Below are 19,548 nucleotides of genomic sequence, written 5' to 3'. Positions count from 1 at the left end.
AAAGTAAATATTTACTTCTTCAGTTGTCTAATCCAGGTAATCCTTGCTAATATACCTCCCAGATATCCCCTCTGTAATAGTCCATGCATTCAGGTAACATTTCTGATTTTAACATGAAGAAAACAGACTAAGCTGCGATTTAAACGGAAGGCTATTATGATAAGGGCTCTGCTACTTCTCATCACCAGGCGGGGCAAGGTCTGCTGAAGACCCCCACTGGCTCAGCCTGTCGGGGGAGATTTTCTTCAAACCCAAAGCTCCTCTCCCTGCACAGTGAGTAAGACCCAGTCTAACTGGCTCAATAGAGAACCTGTGCAGAGTGCAGAGCAGCACACAGTGCCACTGAGGATGCTCCACAGCTGTCTCCCTAACTTGAAATACAGTGACAGAAAATGAAACCAGGAGGACCTGCACTGAGGAAATCATACTGAGCAGAAGACAATAAATCCATCTTGGGAAACAGGGATACTAAGAATCACAATGTGAACGGTATCAGAAAAGAGAACCACTGGAAAATCTTGATTACTGAGATTATAAAGACAAGTAGTAAGAGGCAGCAAGAACTCTTTAGATCAATCAAAGGTCTCTAGGGTACAAAAATTTAATCCATGATAACACAATTCAGTTGAAATCTCATTTCAAGACTATTATTTAATATGGTAATACATCTTCAAATGTAAATAAAAATATCTCACATCTTTTCCCTTCTACCAAGAATTGCCATTAAAAGCATTCCTCTCAGACTAACAACAAAAGTGTTCTCCATCCAGTATTACATGCTACATCATTTTTCTCAGTTTACCAATCTCTCACTGAAAAAGAGTTTACTCACCTGGAGAGTTTTCCAACAGCTGAATATGCCATTGACAGTAGTTTAGGGTCCTTGAAATTAAAAAAAAAAAAAAGAAAAGAAAAGAAAAAAGAAAAGAACAAAAAACAGACAAAACAAAAAATACAGTAAACAGCACAACCTTTTCGCTGCAATTACATGCATTATCTTACTCCTTGTTTTACGTAGGTCTCACTTTGGCTGGCTATATATTAGTATCTGAACAAAACTTTCAAAGTCCAAACCCAGAATCCATCACACTACTAAAGGGAAAAACAAAACAAAATCTTGTAGCCCCAACTCATTCCACAAGGTAAACCCAGTGGTCAGATACAAGGTTTCTATTCACTAATACTAAGTTCATGATACTTCAACACTGTAACCTGCACACACCAAAATTCATCTTCAACACACTAAGAAAACAGCTCTACTCATTAGAAAATGTATCACTGGCCCAATAGACTAGGATCTTCCCTATCTCACCAAAATTGCAGTAAATTGTATAGCGATTTTCTAGAAATCTGCACTTTAATAAATAGCATCCTCTCTCGTGCAAAATTAAGGACATCACAGACCTCAGGTAAATTAGTGCAGTTCCTTCAAGATACAGATAGAACTTCACATGACTTTATGAAAACCAGCAGTCTGACTGATTATTCAGAACATAGTTTCAAACTTCTGCCAGATGAATTTGACACATTGAACCTAGGATTTGCCCTTCCATGCCTAAACAGCCACTCTCACAGATTCATCTGTTGGGGAGATGTCAACCTGAGGTAATGCGATTCAGGGGCTGTGGTTTATCGGCCTCTCTAACCTATTTTTAAATACCCAATGTCATTCCAAAAGCCCAGAAGTATTTTTTGTTATTATGAACTACTCCAAAGTATATGACTATATCATCATAAAAACAATCTAAAAGGTCCCCTAAACCTTAAACATCAGGAAAGTATTGTCCAACAGGAGAAAGCAGCTAGGAAAGCCAAGTATGCCACTATCCCACGGCACAGCTGCACAAGTGATCAGCTTTTCACTAACATATACCCATGTGCCTTGACTGTGCTCCTGAATCTATGTGAACTAACTCAATTAATCTTCCCAATACTCCAATATGATGGCATCATTATTTTAATTTCTCAGATAAAGAACAGAGGTCCAAAGAATTTGTTACTCCCAAAAAAACAAAAATAGGATTCACACTCAATTCTAACTTTAAATGACGTGACAAGATTTTGATCTCACTATATTGTTGCAAACATGCATTCACATTTAGCTACAACTAAGGAAAATAATGCCAACTAGGGTTCTTGATACATTACCTTTTTTAAGCAAATTCCCCTGAAATACTGGAGACAGTGAGAAAAATGCAACAGGGAAAAACGGGATTTTAAAACCTACAATCCAAGGAATCCTCATCCCACTTAGTTTATGGAATCAAAAATTTACTGAATGCATGTTTAGATAGAATTTCCAATCAGCAAAATCTCAGCCTCTAAGGGGTAACACTTTCCCAGTACAAGCCAAATTCAAACAGTCCCATATGGAAATAAATCACAAAAGAGATCGCAGCTAATTCCTTCAATTCTGTCTGTACAGTGCTTAGGAGCAGCATAAGACGTCCTTACTTTAGAAAATGTTACTTAAATAGATGATAAACCCCCTCAATCCTTGTATCACTTTTTAACACTTGTTTCTATAAAAAGTAAAACATGGCAGTGATTTCTGAAATTTGTTCCATGTTAAGCAAAAATGTTAAGAATATAAAAATATTAACAGATATTTAAAAATAAGTCACTTACTTCTTTATATTCATTGATTAGCTTGGTGAGGCCATTCAAGAGCATTGGACCTAATGGTTTAATCTTGATTTCTGGACAGCTTTTGAAAAAACACACACACACAAAGCAAGGTAAGAATCCCATAATTACATATCTTTTCAAACAAATACTTAGAATAGAGAAATAGCTGAAATAAGGCAAATAATATATTAAAACTTTAAAAAATTTTTAACATGAGCTAACACAATTTATTTATAGAGAAAAATCATTTGAAAACTTTAAAGTAGCTCAAAAAAACTTACGTTATACAAATGTGGTGCACAAATTGCAAGGATAATGTTCTTAACTTTGAATTTGTATTTGCGCCAAAAAGTCCATCATATACAACCTATGTAAAAGGAACAAAGTCAAAAATATCAGTTTACAAAAACAACAACTTAAAACTTTTGAACAGTAGTCAGGATTCAGTAGCAGACTTTTTGTTCTTCATAAATTAATTTTTCAGTACAAACATTGGCTGACCAACTTAGCAAAGCAGTAGTTTCTATCAATAGTCTATAAACCAACAAAAAACAATCACAATGGTTGATCTCATAAGTCTGCAAAACACATGAGCCTACCACTAGGAAACAAGGCACAATCCATCCTGCAGTGGGTCACCACTCTTCCACCCCACCAACAGGCAGGATCGTATGGGGGAGACTGAGGTTTCTTAATTACATGTAGTCATTCAAAATAAATTATGATAAAAGCTTCATAGAAATATCAAAATTAAACACTCAAAAAGTATGCAGACAGGACACAGGTGCTCTATTATTGTGCCAATCATGTCTGAAAGGCAAAGACCATGCACATGAGCCCCAAGCAACATCCAGAATTCAAACATTAAACATCAACATCAAAGCTGTCTACATCTCTCGTATTTCTACTTCTTATGTGAAAGATTAGTCTCATATTTAAAAAACAACAGTCCATACTCTTGTACCTCAACTACTAACGACACTCGGATCTTAATTAACATTAATACCCGAGTTCCAGGTCAGTACCAAGTATCTGCCTTATAACTGCCACTATGTTAAGAACCACAATTACCGGCCGGTGCCGCGGCTCAATAGGCTAATCCTCCGCCTTGCGGCGCCGGCACACTGGGTTCTAGTCCCGGTTGGGGCCCCAGATTCTGTCCCAGTTGCCCCTCTTCCACGCCAGCTCTCTGCTGTGGCCAGGGAGTGCAGTGGAGGATGGCCCAAGTGCTTGGGCCCTGCACCCCATGGGAGACCAGGAGAAGCACCTGGCTTCTGCCAGCGGATCAGCGCGGTGCGCTGGCCGCAGCACGCCAGCCACAGCGGCCATTGGAGGGTGAACCAACGGCAAAAAGGAAGACCTTTCTTTCTGTCTCTCTCACTGTCCACTCTGCCTGTCAAAAAATAAAAAATAAATTAATTAATAAATTAAAAAAAAACAAAAAAAGAACCACAAAATACCAAAAAACAACAAAACGAAAACATTACTATTGGGGTCAGCATTGTGGCACAATGGGCTAAGCCACCACCTACAACACCAGTGTCCCGTAACAGAGTGCCAGTCCAAATCCCCACCACTCTGCCTCCAATCCAGCTCCCTGGTAAGGTGCCTGGGAAAGCAATAGAAAATGAACCAAGTCACTTGGAGCCCTACAACCCCCACAGGAGACCTGGATGGAATTCCATCCTCCTGGCTTCCGGCCTGCCTCAGCTCTAGGCCTTTGCTGCCATTAGAGCAATGAACCAGCAAATGGAAGATCTCTTTCTTCTCATCCTCTCTCTTCCCCATCACTGTGCCGTTCAAATAAGTAAAATAAACCTTTAAAAATAAAATTAAAAAATGAATACCCTCAATCTGAGAAATCAAGAAGTACCTGTAATTAAAAATGACACAGAGGGGCCAGTGCCATGGCACAGCACTTTAAAGCCCCAGTTTCCCATATGGGCACCAGTTTGAGTCCTGGCTGCTCTACTTCCAATCCAGCTCCTTGCTAATGCACCTGGGAAAGCAGCAAAGGATGGCTCTGCACTCACGTGGGAGACCTTGAAGAAGTTCCTGGCTCCTGGCTTTGGCATGGCCCAGGCCTGGCCTTTGGGGAGTGAACAAGCAGATAAAGACCCTTCTCTCTCTCTCTCCTCCTCCTCCATCTGTAACTCTACCTCTCAACTCTGACAGGAAGATGAAGAAGAGGTCAGGGCACAACAAGCAGGAGACTGCTAAAGACATCATTAGAAATAGGCATGGAAGCAAGAATGTTTTGGGTGATGTACAGTGAGTTTTGTCTTTGGAAAGGCTCAATTTCAGCTAGATTTGTTTTGAAAACATAAACAGCTAGAAATAAAGTATAAACCTATAGGAAGCATATTATGCTAGCAGCTTCTTATGTAATGTGATGTTATTACAACCACATTTTTCTGAACCAAAATTTTCAAGATACTGCCTGGGAAATGGTGCTTGGAAAATGAAAGCTAAGAAGCTCTACAGCAATTTTATGTTTATGGAGACACTATAACATTTGAATAATTTCAGGTATTTTGTATCTATTAGACAGAAGTAATGAGTTTTATCATTAGAAGGAGAAAACAGCCATATGAACAAACCGAGATGCAAAGAAAGAAGTCTGTGACTGGCGGGCAGCACAAGGACAAGGGAGGTATTCTCCATCTGGGAGTGAGGAGGAGGAGAGGCAGAAAGTGGGAGCATTTCAGAGAGGAGGTGGCACCTGAACACACACTGGAATATAAGTAGCTGTTTACCAGATTAAGAGGCAGAGGGAGGGGCCGGTGCTGTGGTGCAGTGGGTTAACGCCCTGGCCTGAAGTGCCAGCATCCCATATGGGCGCAGGTTCTAGTCCTGGCCACTCCTCTTCCAATCCAGCTCTCTGCTATGGCCTGGGAAAGCAGTAGAAGATGGCTGAAGTCCTCCACGTGGGAAACCTAGAAGAAGCTCCTGGATCTTGGCTTTGGATCGGCACAGCTCCGGCCATTGTGGCCAACTGGGGAGTGAACCATCAGATGGAAGACCTCTCTCTCTCTCTTTCTCTCTCTCTCTCTCTCTCTCTCTCTGCCTCTCCTCTCTGTAACTCTTCCAAATAAAATAAATAAATCCTTAAAAAAAAAAAAAAAAAGGCAAAGAGAGAGGAGGTTTTTCAAGATGGCAGGCAGACAAGGGAGGGTGCTTACTGCTTTAGTCTAGGGGAGGATACTTAAAAAAAGTGGAGAGAGTGCAATCACAGGGAACGGTTAGGGAGAAAATGGCAGAGGAAACTCCACACAAATTGGGGGTACACTGTGGACCTACGTGGACAGTGTGAAAGTTTTACCCAGAGCCATTAAGCAAGAAAAAGAAATCAAAGGGATACAAATTGGGAAGGAGGAAGTCAAACTCTCCCTATTTGCAGATGACATGATTCTATATACAGGGGATCCAAAAGACTCCACTAAGAGACTACTGGAACTCATAGAAGAGTTTTGTAAACTGACAGTATATAAGATCAACACACAAAAATCAAAGCCTTAGTATATAAAGACAATGCCACCACAGAGAAAGAAGTTCTAAGATCAATCCCCTTCACAATAGCTACAAAAAAAAAAAAAAATCAAATACCTTGAAATAAATTTAGCCAAGGATGTCAAAGATTTCTACAATGAGAATTACAAAACATTAAAGAAAGAAAAAGACACAAAAAAATGGAAAAATCTTCCGTGTTCATGGATTAGAAGAATCAGTATCATCAAAAGATTTACAGATTCAATACAATAGCAATCAAAATACCAAGGACATTAATTTCAGATCTAGAAAAAATTATGTTGAAATTCACATGGAAAATCAGGAGACCCTTAATAGCTAAAGCAATTTTATACAAGACCAAAGCCGGAAGCATCACAATACCAGATTTCCAGAAATACTACAGGGAAGTTATAATCAAAACAGTCTGGTACCAGTACAAAAACATATAGATAGACTAATGGAACAAAATAGAAATGCCAGAAATCAACCCAAATGCATCTACAACCAGCTTATCTTTGACAAAGGAGCTAAAAGCAATCCCTGGAGCAAGGACAGTCTCTTCAACAAATGGTGCTGGGAATTCTTGACCTCCACATGCAGAATTATGAAACAATACCCCTACATTACACCTTACATAATAATCCACTCAAAATGGATCAAAGACCTAAATCTATAACCTGATACCATCAAATTATTAGAGAACATTGGGGAAACTACAAGACATTGGCACAGGCAGACTTCTAGGAAAAGACCCCAGAGGCACAAGCAATCAAAGCCAAAATTGACAAATGGGATTACATCAAATTGAGAAGTTTCTGTAGTGCAAAAGAAACACTCAGCAAAGTGAAGAGGTGACCAACAGAAAGGCAGAAATTATTTGCAAACTATGTAACTGATAAAGCATTAATAATCAGAATATATAAAGAGATCAAGAAACTCAACAACAACAAAACAACCCAGTGAAGCAAAAAGCAAAGGACTTAGACATTTCTCAAGAGAGGAAATCCAAATGCCCAAAAAACATATGAAAAAGTGTTCAAGATCACTAGCTGTCAGGGAAATGCAAATCAAAACCACAATGAGGTTTCATCTCACCCCAGTTAGAATGGCTTTCATAAAGAAAGCAACAATTAAGAAACGATGGTGAGGAAGTAGGGAAAAAGGTACCCTAATTCACTGTTGGTGGGAATGCAAACTGATACAGCCACTATGGAAGACAGTATGGAGATACTTCAGACATCTGAATAAAGACCTACCATATGACCCAGCCATTCCACTCCTGAGAATTTACCCAAGAGAAATGAAATCAGCATATGCAAGAGTAGTCTGTACCCCCTTGTTTGTTGCAGCTCAATTCCAAATAGCTAAGAAATAGGATCAACCCAAATGCCCCTCAACTGAAGCCTAGATAAAGAAATTATGGGATATGTACACCATGGAATACTACACAGCAGTAAAAAAAAAAAAAATGAAATCCTCTCTTTTGCAACAAAATGGATGAAACTGGAAAACATCATACTTAGTGAAATAAGCCAGTCCCAAAAGGACAAATAGTGTGTGTTCTCCCTGATCTGTGATAACACAGCACCTAAAAGGTAACATTAAAAAGTGAAATTAACACTTTGAGATGCAACGACTTTGAACAGCCCTTGTCTGGACTACTGAAGAACAGCTGTGTGTTTTTTTTTCCATATAATTCATTGAACTCTACTTGGCATAGTTAATCGTATGTATATAAAGCTAATTGAAAACAGATCTTAATAAAAAGTAAGCATGGGAATAGAAGAGAGAGGAGGAAGAAGGGTAGGAGTGTGGGTGAGAGGGTGGGTACAGTGGGAAGAATCACTATATTCCTAAAGTTGTATGTATGACGTTTATATTCCTTAGATAAAAGGTTTCTGGGGAAAAAATAAAAATTAAAACAAAAAAGAAAGAAAGAAAAGGCAGAGGGATGTGCTGTACCCAGCAGAGGCAGCATCATGAACAGAGACACAACACCACAAAAACCATACATTTGTGATGCTGTCATCTTTTTTGGAGGTTTAAGTACAGAGAAGGAGTGACTACAAGATGAAACTGGAAGGGAAATGACTTCTAGTACTTCCTAACTGAATGAGTACTAATCACTATGTTCCATACTTTCTATCCACATTCTATTCAATCTTCACAACACTGCTTTTAAAAAGTGCTTTTAACACTGATTTTAAAAAGAAAAAACAGAATAAAACCTGAGGCTTAAGACCAAAAGTAGGGCAGGTGATTGGCATAGTGCTTAAAATGCCACTTGGAACCCCCACATCCCATATCAGAGGGTCTGGTTTGAGTGCTGGCTCCACTGCAGACTTCAGTTTCCTGTTAATGCATACCCTGGGAGAGGCAGCAGGTGACAGTTCAAGTACTTACAGACTGAGTTTCTAATTCCCAACTTCAGCCTGGCCTTGCCCTAGCTATGCAGGCATTTGGGGAATGAACCAGTAGATGGATGCCTTTCAGATAATTTTTTCAAATTTTTCAAAAATCAAAATCAAATAACTGACATTAGAAGAAAACTACAGACTAATATCCTTTATAAATATTGAAAATCCTCAACAAAATACCAGCAAACTGAATTCAGCAATGTATTAGAAAATACACTGGCTCAAGCATTTGGCACCCTATCACCCATGAGGAGATCAGGATGGAGGTCCTGGCTCCTGGCTTCAGCTGGGCCCAGACCTGGCTGTTGTAACCGTTTGGAAAGTGAACCAATGGATGGAAAAGCATCTCTCTCTCTCTCTCTCTCTTTCTCTCTCCCTCCCTCCCTCCCCCCCTCCCTAGCTCCCTCCGTGTATGTGTGTGTGTGTGTGTATCACTCAGCCTTTCAAACAAAATTTTTAAATTCTCTTTAAAAAAAGAATTATACAGGGGTCGGTGTTGTGGAAGAGGAGGTTAAGTTTCCACCTATGAACACCAGCATCCCATATGAGTGCTGGTTCAACACCTGGCTGCTCCACTAAGATCTAGTGCCTTGCTAATGCACCTGGGAAAGCAGCAGAAAATGACCCAAGACCTTGGGCCCCTGCACTCATGTTGGAGACTCAGAAGAATCTCAGGACTCTGGGTTTGGCCTGGCCCAGCCCAGGCAGTTGTAGCCATTTGGGGGATGAACTAATAAACAGATCTCTGTCTTTGTCCGTCTGTCTGTCTCTGCCTTTCAAATAAATGAAAAATAAATCTTAAAAAAAAAAAAAAAGTATACATTATGACCAAGTGGCATTTATTCCTGGAAGGCAAAGAGGTTCATATACCAAATTAATCCAAATTTCAAAATGAAGAGACAAAATACATGATCATCTTAATTGATGCAGAAAAAAAAGGACAACATTCAATATTGTTTCATGATTAAAAAAAAAGAAAAATCAACCAACCAGGAACAGAAGCAATCTACATCAACCTATCACAGGCCATATCTGAGAAACCTGCAATGACCACCATTTTCATGGTGAGAGAATAAAAGTTTTTCCTCCAAAATCAGGAACAAAGCAAAGATTCCCAGTTGCCACTTCTATTCCACATAATACTAAGAGGTCTAGCGAGAGCAATTAGGCTGGAAAAACAAGTAATAGGCACTCAAACTGGAAAAGAGGAAGTAAAACTAAGTTTGGCGATGACAGGATTTTAAATGTATAAGACACTAAGGATTACACACAAACCAGCATTGTGGCTAGCAGGTAAAACCACTGCCTGTGATGCCAGCATCCCATAAGGGTGCCAGTTTGTGTCCCAGCTACTCCACTTCTCATCTAGCTCCCTGTTATTGGCCTGAGAAAATAGCAGAAGATGGCCCAAGTATTTGGGGCCCCACTACCCACTCAGGAGACCCAGATGAAGCTCCTCCCTCCTGGCTTCTGCCTGGCTCAGCCCTGGCTGTTGTGGACATCTAGGGATTGAATCAGCAGATGGAAGATCTCTCTCTCTCTCTCTGTCTTTTCCTCTAATTCTGACTTCCCTTCAAATAAAGAAATACATCTTTTTAAAAAGATGGAAAAAGCAAATAATTAATGAAGAAAAAATATAGCCAAATCTATCTGCCTCCAGAACTGATCATGACTTAGATAAAAGATCTTTTGGCCAGTGCCACAGCTCACTAGGCTAATCCTCCGCCTGCGGCGCCAGCACCCCGGGTTCTAGTCCCAGTTGGGGCACCGGACTCTATCCCAGTTGCCCCTCTTCCAGGCCAGCTCTCTGCTGTGGCCCAGGAAGGCAGTGGATGATGGCCCAGGTCTTTGGGCCCTGCACTCACATGGAAGACCAGGAGGAAGCACCTGGCTCCTAGATTCGGATCGGCACAGCACACCAGCTACAACACGCCGGCTATAGCGGCCACTTGGGGGGTGAACCAACAGAAAAAGGAAGACCTTTCTCTCTGTCAAAAAAAAAAATATTTTGCAAAAGACCTTGTATTCTTCACTAACAGAAAGTACAGAGAGTACAAGGATTTGCAACTGTAGATAATTCTTGTGTCAACAGAGAAAACGGGCTGGATGTGGGCAGGACTAGGAGAAGGGAGACATGGGAGACAATGACCAAAACCAAAACTAACAATGTTAATCTATTTCACATTAGGCATGAGATGATAACTTTAAGAGAAAATCCAGAGGACTTGGCCCCTACCTTCATGTGGGGTTTCAGATAAAGGTAAATCAATTTTCACCTAAGTGCCCAAGTTTCTGGTGGTGCTATTTTTGGAGAAAAGTCACACATTCCCAAAAAAAAATAGTTTGAAAGGAACTATACAGTTAGAGTGAATAGAAACCATTCACATAATATAGTATATGCTATAATAAACTTTAAAAAATAATTTCTATAGCTAAATTTAAGGTAAGCAAAAAAAAAAAAAAACCTTCATTAACCTTTTTATTTACATCACCTACTTAATATATATCCATTAACTCAGCTCTTTCTCTATTTAAATAGCCATGAAAGTCACAAAGAGGCCATTTTTCTTTGGAAAGAAATTACCTGAATATTAGCAGGGAACGTTTCGGCTGCTTGTCTAGAACGAAGGAGATGGGGGACAATCTTTAACTTGACTCTTGTACTGACTGGGTCCCTTTTCAGCTCTGGCTTCAAAACTGCTCCCTATGGAAAATACATTCGATTAAAACACTTCAAATTATTTTTAACTGAAAAAATCATGAGAGTTCTCCACACTTAAAAATTACTGAAGAGCCAAAAAAAAACTCTTATTTTTATCAGTATAACTTATCAATATATTAAATTATAACTGAAAATTTTATACTCACTCATAACCTTAATAAACTGATTCATAAATGACACATTTTTATAAAATAAATATACTTTCCAAAACAAAACACTGCATGGAGGCAATAAAACCATTCTACATTTTCTACCAATCTCGTCAACAAATATGATCTTACTAGAAGACAGCTGGATTCTTGTATCTCCTTCCGTATTCAGTCCGCTGTGATACGTTGTCCTGGTTGAAGTATGTGACAAACACTCAGCTTACACAGATATGTTGTTAGAAAATTAGGGATAACTTTGGCCTTTTCAGGCAACTGTAGATATTCTTCCTTGATACTACACCCAAAGTTGACAATTTGTTCAAGGTTAGTCCTAATTTGGAGTTTAAGCATAATCCCATGAATATGTGCATACTCTAATATACTAATTTCCACAAGTCCACCTTGCATTTTCAGTGGCCCCTATTTACTGTTATAACATCACTGGTTGGTTGGGGCTAGCGTTGTAGCATAGCCAAGTTGAGCCTCCACCTGCAACACTGGCATCTCATGTTCAACACTGGCATGCCAGTTCAAGACCCAGTTGCTCCACTTCCAATTCAGTTCCCTGTTAATGCACCTGGGAGAAGATGGCTCAAGTGCATAGGCTCCTGCATGGACATGGGAAACCCAGAAAAGGCTTTAGGCTGGCCCAGCCCCAGCCGTTGTGGTCGTTTGGGGAATGAACTAGTAGATAGAAGCGCTCTCTCTCTCTCTCTCTCTCTCTCTCTCTCTCTCCTCTTTCAAATAAATAAAAAACAAATCACTGGTCATCTGGAAACAATGTATAATGTTTAAATAAACACCAAAAAAAAAAGTGTTTACATCACCATTGACCTCATCAGAAAAAAAAAAAAAAATCCATTAAACACTGATAAGCTGTCAAGTCACTGTGGTTTGCCTGTTTATTCACGTAAAAAATTTTTATTATTTCATCAAAGATATTCTTATTCTTACTAATGCGCCTGGGAAAGCAGCAGAAGACAGCACTGGTGCTTGGGTCCCTTCACCCACGCTGGGGTCCCAGAGGAAGCTCCTGGCTTCTGGCTTCAGACTGGCCTGGCTCCAGCCACTGTGGCCATTTGGGAAGTGAACCAGCAGATAGAAGATTTCAGTCTCTGTCTTTATCTCTGTCTCTCGCTCTTTTTTTTTGTTTGTTTAAACCAAAAACAAAAACATAAAAATATTCTTCTTAACTACAGCCAAAAAAAAAATTTTTTTTGGTGCCATGAGCGCAAGACAGTAAAGAACAGAATGGCTCCTAGAATCATTTAGTGGCATGGCTTTGATTTGTGGTAGGAACCTAGCATGTACACCTAACCACTGCTTTCATACAATCAGTGCAAATATCAACACAGAAAACTGGTGAAACAATCTTGCCTTCTCAGATCCCTAAAAAGCTCTGTGACCCCAAAAAGGTCCATGCCCCACATCCTGAGAACCACTGCTCTGATTCAGCCTGTCAGTGAGGCCCAGAGAAGTTTTGTAATCAGCCAACCCCTGCTCCCAATACATTCATGCACGGCTACTCATGGACTGAATCCAGAAGTCTTCATTGTGGTCTCATCATTCCTTCTGCTACACCAATTAAATCTGAACGGAGATAGGTGATTTTTAAAACAACTATCTACTGTTTAAAGACTTGGGATATTATTAAACAGAGTAAACTAAAACAGAACTTAGGTTATTAAGCAAACATCTCACTTCCAGTTTTCAAAAGAACCCATCTTTACCCTCTAGATTCTAGACTAGGGGTCAGGAACTAAATTTAGCCAATGGGCCAAATCTGGCCTACCATCTGTCCTTGCTAAGGCCTGTGAGTTAAGGATTGCTTAAATATATTTAAATGGTTGGGGGAAAAAATCATGGAACAATATTTTTTTTTTTTTTTTTTTTTTAATTTTTGACAGGCAGAGTGGACAGTGAGAGAGAGACAGAGAGAAAGGTCTTCCTTTTGCCGTTGGTTCACCCTCCAATGGCCACCGCGGTAGCACGCTGCGGCCGGTGCACCGTGCTGATCCGATGGCAGGAGCCAGGTGCTTCTCCTGGTCTCCCATGCGGGTGCAGGGCCCAAGCACTTGGGCCATCCTCCACTGCACTCCCTGGCCACAGCAGAGAGCTGGCCTGGAAGAGGGGCAACCGGGACAGGATCGGTGCCCCGACCGGGACTAGAACCCGGTGTGCCGGCGCCGCAAGGCGGAGGATTAGCCTAGTGAGCGGCGGCGCCGGCGGAACAATATTTTCTAACACATGAAATTCAAATTCAATTTCCACAATTTTACTGGGACACAGCCACATTCATTTAGTTACAGACTATCTATGGTTCTTTCACATTAAAGAAGAGTTGAATATTGATTAGATAGAGCCTCAGCAAAGCCTAAAATATTAATTCAAAAAGTTTACTAATTCCTAAACTGGACAGTACAGCATTATTTAAACACCTAAACTGAAAACTCCAGAGCTTGTTCAATTCACCTAGATTGGTACTGTATTAAAACTACTATTTCATAGAGTTTTGATGCATCTTGAATCACAAAAATGCAGAGAAAACATATATACATTCATATAAAAAAATGCTTTTTATTTTGATGTGAGAATAAATCAAAACAACCTACCTCTTTCGTCTTCAGTGGAATATCTCCAAGGTACACCTTGTACATCTTATTAATGATGGCAGGATTATTCCAATCAATTAAGCTATGGAAGGTTTTGAAACAGGTTAAAATTTTTTTTCCTCCCACTTCAATGATTTCAAAAGAAATCATAGACCCAATATTTGTAACAAAAGGAAAATGTCAGAAGCACACAAACGAAACAGGCAATTGATACCGCAGAACAGAAGGGACTTTTTAAACAACAAATATTCAAATCACTTATCCTGACCCAATTTAACAGAGTACTATATCCAATGGCCCAATCTGGTACTGCATAAGAAAACAGGACTGTGTTCCTTAACAGATGGGTTCTCAGGGCCAGTGCCCTGGGAGCAACTCCAGCAGAGCTTTCTGTTTAACCACTGGAAAACTCAAAAGTGATGAGGAAAGTCACACACACACACACACACACACACACTGCTTTTTACCCATTAAAGCCACACTCTAGGAAGCTTGCAACCCTTTTCTCTGATACTGTGTTACTGTCCTTCCCAACATCCCCCTCTTCTTATCTACCAGCACATGCTTGCAGTTTTAGCACCCAGCTGAACAGAGCAGTCAAACTGCCATTAGTCACCAAGACTTAGTCTTATTTGGGCCCTTCAATGAGGTGACTTAGGATAGAAGATGACTAATGATTGGCACTCCCGCTCCAGAGCAGCCCCCATCCAAACAAACCCCATTAGTAATGCAATCCTTCATTTCCACTTGACTGGTGAGGTTTTGCCATACATTCTTCTCTCTGCCCTTTGACATTAGTTCCGCTTTCATGCTATGCTGTATGTGTGCAAACACAATTTATAACACTGCTGTGAATACTTTTCTTATCCATCTCTTTAACAATCTATCAATCTGCCTTTTTTTTTTGGGGGGGGGGGGTGGATAGTCATAATCCCACTATCCTTAAAGACATTCTACACTTCTGTTTTAAATACCTCCATCTTTTTACCTTATTGCCACCAACTAACCTGCAAGTTCCATTGTTTCCCTTCTAATAATTCTTCAGGATTAGAGAATTTTGACAAACTACACACACAATCTGGTAAAACAAACTAAAACCTTAGTAGTAGCTCACTAGTAAGGACAATTTTCGCTGTTCCTTCTATTTTTCCTTTTCCCATCTTACTAGTTTTCATCTTCTGATTATATACTTGTGAAAACTCAGAAATAATATGGAAAATAAAAGTCCTTGCACCTGCACCATAACCCTATTCCTTTTCAACAGATCAACCATTAACTTCAGTGTATCCTTGTCTATATTTCTTCTATGTGTAAAATAGGTATGGCAGCAAGTAAAAGATCAATAGGTGGCTCTCCTAAAGAGATATTTTGGGATTTTTCTTTGACAAAATGGAATAATATCTACATAACTTGCTCTTTATCTATTAACAATGTCATATGATTTTTATGGGAAAAGGTAGACATTTATTTTAACACATAATACCAAAATTAATTAAAACACTTAAACACCACATTTTGTATTGTCCACAATCAAACCCATTACAAGGCATAAAGAATGGGGCCAATTCAAATATAATAAGTAGTTTTAAAAGATTTTTGTTTTTTTTGAGAGGCCAGGGTCGTGGTACATTGGGTTAAGTAGTCGCTTGTAACACTGGTAGCCCATACTGGGATACAAGTTGGAGTCTCAGCTGCTCTGCTTCTGATCTAGCTTCCTATTAGCTTCCTGCACCTGGGAAGACAGTAGGAGTTGGCCTAGGTACTTGGTCCCCTGTTACCCCCATGGGAGACCCAGATGAAGTTCCTGGTCCTTGGCTTCAGCATGGCCCAGCCCTGATGAAGCAGCCATTACTGGAGTGAACCTGTGGATGGAAGATCTCTTTCTCTCTGTCTCTTCCTCTCTGTCACTCTGCCTTTCAAATAAATAAATACATCTAAAACCAAAACCAAAACCAAATACCTTGAAAGTGATGTCAGAAATACTCAATTACAAACATCCTGAAAGAATCTAGGCTTGGGAGGAATGCTGAATAGAATCCAGACCAACTGTTATTTTACAGTCTAAGGCATGGCAAGGTTAAGCCAAGTCTTCCAAAATCATACAATCAGCAAGAGGCATGACCACAATGAAGTCCATGACTAAACACCCTTCTCCAGCATGCCACCTCACATGCTCCCCAGAGGCAGGCATTCCCCACCACCCCTACCACTGCCCCGCCTCACCCTCCCACACACACACATTTCAGCAAGCAAACTGAGACACCATGAGGTTAACTTCCTTATTCTGTTACACTTACTCATTTCAGTTTTCTTACCAAGGAAAAACTGCAAAACCTGCAACCTCTACAAAGCACTGTGGTTTTATCCATATTTCACAGTTTTCGAGCATGTTATATATGAGTACTGAAATGAATTAGAACTACTCCATGATTTGACTTTTAATCAAAATTTTTATGGTACTAGTCAATCTTCACACATCATCAATAAAATTTACAATTGGCACATTTTATATATTCTGCTTTATTCATTTGCTACTATTTAGGGGCAATTTATATGCTGTTATACCATTTTTTAATTATTTTAACAGATAGCATTCCATAATGATACATACAGTAACTAACTTAACTATATCCCCATCATGGAAAACTGAATTTCTTTCCACCTTTTAACAATTTTAAGAAACGATATAATGAATAAATATATAACATTTCCTAAATAAAATCTTTTTTTTCTTTCAAAGGATTTCTTCAGGGTAAATTACCAGATCTATTGTTTTTAAGATTTATTTATTTTATCTATTTATTTATTTGAAAGACAGAATGAGAGAGAGAGTAAGAAAGACAGAAAGAGCTTTTCCATCCCCTGGCTTACCTCTCCCAAATGCCCACAACAGCAAGGTTGAGCCAGGCTGAACCTAGGAGCCTAGAACTCCACCAGGGTCTCCCAAACGGGTGGCAAGGATCCAACTACTTGGGCCATCAGCCCTTCATCCTCTACCTTCCAGCAGGAAGCTGGATCAGAAGCTGCGTAGCCAGGACTCAAAAAGGCACTCAGGAGATGCGAGCATCCAAAGCAGCACGACACCTGCTGCACCCCAACTCCCACCCTTCCCAAGAAACTTAAATAAAAGGTTACAAATATTTTTATTTCATTATTTACTGCAAACTGCCTTCCAAAAATTATTTCAATCTATAATACCAATCAACAGGGTCCAGGAGTAGCAGTTTCACCAGAGATGTAAATCAATTAGTCAACTACTTACACAATTTTATTTACCAATGGATACAAATTAGTATCCCAGTGTTTATCTTTCACTGTTTTCATATCTTATATAGAATATTTCCTACATGTCTGTTAACTGACTGTATTGATCCTATGTGAATCTATTCAGTAACTCTTTTTACAAATCTAATTTTAAATTAACCACAATATATACATATCTCTATTAAAAGCAATCTCAAAACAATTTTTTAAAAAATCTCAAAGGAAGAATCAAAAATGATCAACTTCTTCAATGAGACATTTTTCTAAACATCAGTTTTTAAAATATTTACCTAACCAAAGTCTCATTTCTTATGATGACATTCCTAACCTATTCCAGCTTTAAACCGCATTTGCCAACAGTTTTTCTTCCTCAGCTTACACAGAAATCTGTTATCAACTTTATATATGACAAACTAGGTACATTTCCTAAACTTCTAAATGGAGTATCTCATTGTTACAGAAGGTCCTAAATGTACAAACGTTGGCTGGGTAAGCTGTTAGAAACCCGGCCCTTCCAATTATGAAAGCTTAACTGGAAAGCAGTTACCTTTGCTTGCTTTTCAATTCCAGATCCGCTGCTGTTGCCACACTGTGGCGTGTGTCACTAGAAGCAATCACCAGGTGGAGAACAGCTTCAAGTTCAGGTACCTGTTCGGCTTCTATAAATTTCACTATGCCCAATTTGCACTGTTGATAAATGAAGGGAAGGAAAAAGAATGGTCAAGGAAACAAAGTACAGTCTAAATGCGCTGTTTAACACATCAATGTGGTCAAAAACCAAGCATTCATAGTAATAGCAGCAGCAACTCCTATTGAGGCTTACAATGTGCCAGGGACTGGAACAACCATTCATGTTTGTTATTTTATTTAACCCTCACAATCTATGATACAGATATTATCATACCCATTTTTCAGATGAGGAAACAGAGACTTAAATGATGAAGGCACACACTAAGTGATGAAGGCAGGATTCAAACCCAAGTCTCTCTGATCCAAAACTATTATGATACGGAGTTAGACAGCCTCCTGAATGATGAAGCCTTAAAGTCGGACTCCAGGGCCTCCAGGGTAGTACATTAAGAATAAGGCTGCACTAGGGCTGGCACTGTGGCACAGTAGGCTAATCCTCTGCCTGTGGTGCCAGAATCCCACATGGACACCGGTTCTAGTCCTGGCTGCTCCTCTTCCAATCTAGCTCTCTCCTACCTGGGAAAGCAGTGGAAGATGGCCCAAGTGCTTGGGCCCCTGCACCCGCGTGGGAGACCTGGAAGAAGCTCCTGGCTCCTGGCTTCGGATCGGCACAGTTGTTGCAGCCATTTAGGGAATGAACAAGTGGAAGGAAGACCTCTCTGTCTCTCCCTCTCACTATCTGTAACTCTACCTCTCAGATAAATAAATAAAAATCTTAAAAAAAAATAATAAGGTTGCACCAAGGATTTTTATAAAACTTCAAAGAAAAAACTACTCATATTCCATGGAGTTTCACTCTACCATTAACACTGAAATTATTGCCCTCTTTATTCTTTTTTTTTTAATTAAACTTTTATTTAATGAATATAAATTTCCAAAGTACAGCTTATGGGTTACAATGGCTTCCCCCTCCCAAAACTTTCCTCCCACCCACACCCTCTTTATTCTTAGCTATTAAAAACAAAAAGAGTATGATTTCAAGTGTACTCTACACAAGGCAAGTGAAATTCCAATCAAACAGTATTCAATCTAACCAGCCAAAATGAAGCAAAGACCAAGAGAGAACCAGTTTATCTTTATGCAATAGACAGAGGCTACAAATTTCACTACAAGCTACTCTAATGAGGATAATACACCTGAAAAGAAAAACAATATCTGCATCTTAATCAGTTACATCACAGTTCTGACATATATTAATTAGGAACAATAAAGTTGACAATTACTAAATAAGAAAGATGCAATTTAAAAAGGCGTAACAGATCATATAAAGGCCTGCCTTCCCTCTCCTGCTCAACACAACTTGCTGTATTAAAAACAATAGAAGGCCAGCGCCGTGGCTCACTAGGCTAATCCTTTGCCTGTGGCACTGGCACCCCAGGTTCTAGTCCCGGTTGGGGCACCGGTTCTCTCCTGGTTGCTCCTCTTCCAGTCCAGCTCTCTGCTGTGGCCCGGGAGGGCAGTGGAGGATGGCCCAAGTGCTTGGGCCCTGCACCCGCATGGGAGACCAGGAGGAGGCACCTGGCTCCTGGCTTCAGATCGGTGCAGCGCGCCGGCCG

At 39.8% G+C, this 19,548-nt stretch overlaps 1 protein-coding gene across 1 annotated transcript in view; it reads right to left on the bottom strand.

Moving 5' to 3' along the window:
* The window catches only part of ECPAS (Ecm29 proteasome adaptor and scaffold), a 115,877-nt gene that overhangs the window by 56,863 nt on the left and 39,466 nt on the right, over positions 1 to 19,548 (bottom strand). The window contains exons 7-12 of the mRNA XM_062207765.1: positions 17,850 to 17,989; positions 14,039 to 14,120; positions 11,140 to 11,259; positions 2,910 to 2,995; positions 2,629 to 2,707; positions 833 to 882 (exon numbers count right to left, since the gene is read on the bottom strand). Of these exons, the coding sequence (XP_062063749.1) occupies positions 833 to 882; positions 2,629 to 2,707; positions 2,910 to 2,995; positions 11,140 to 11,259; positions 14,039 to 14,120; positions 17,850 to 17,989 (557 nt within the window). The remainder of the gene's footprint in view (positions 1 to 832; positions 883 to 2,628; positions 2,708 to 2,909; positions 2,996 to 11,139; positions 11,260 to 14,038; positions 14,121 to 17,849; positions 17,990 to 19,548) is intronic.

Source organism: Lepus europaeus, chromosome 12, assembly GCF_033115175.1.
Source record: "Lepus europaeus isolate LE1 chromosome 12, mLepTim1.pri, whole genome shotgun sequence".
Taxonomy (NCBI): domain Eukaryota; kingdom Metazoa; phylum Chordata; class Mammalia; order Lagomorpha; family Leporidae; genus Lepus; species Lepus europaeus.
Note: the sequence above shows the minus strand (reverse complement) of the source record. Positions and strands in the feature narration are given on the sequence as shown.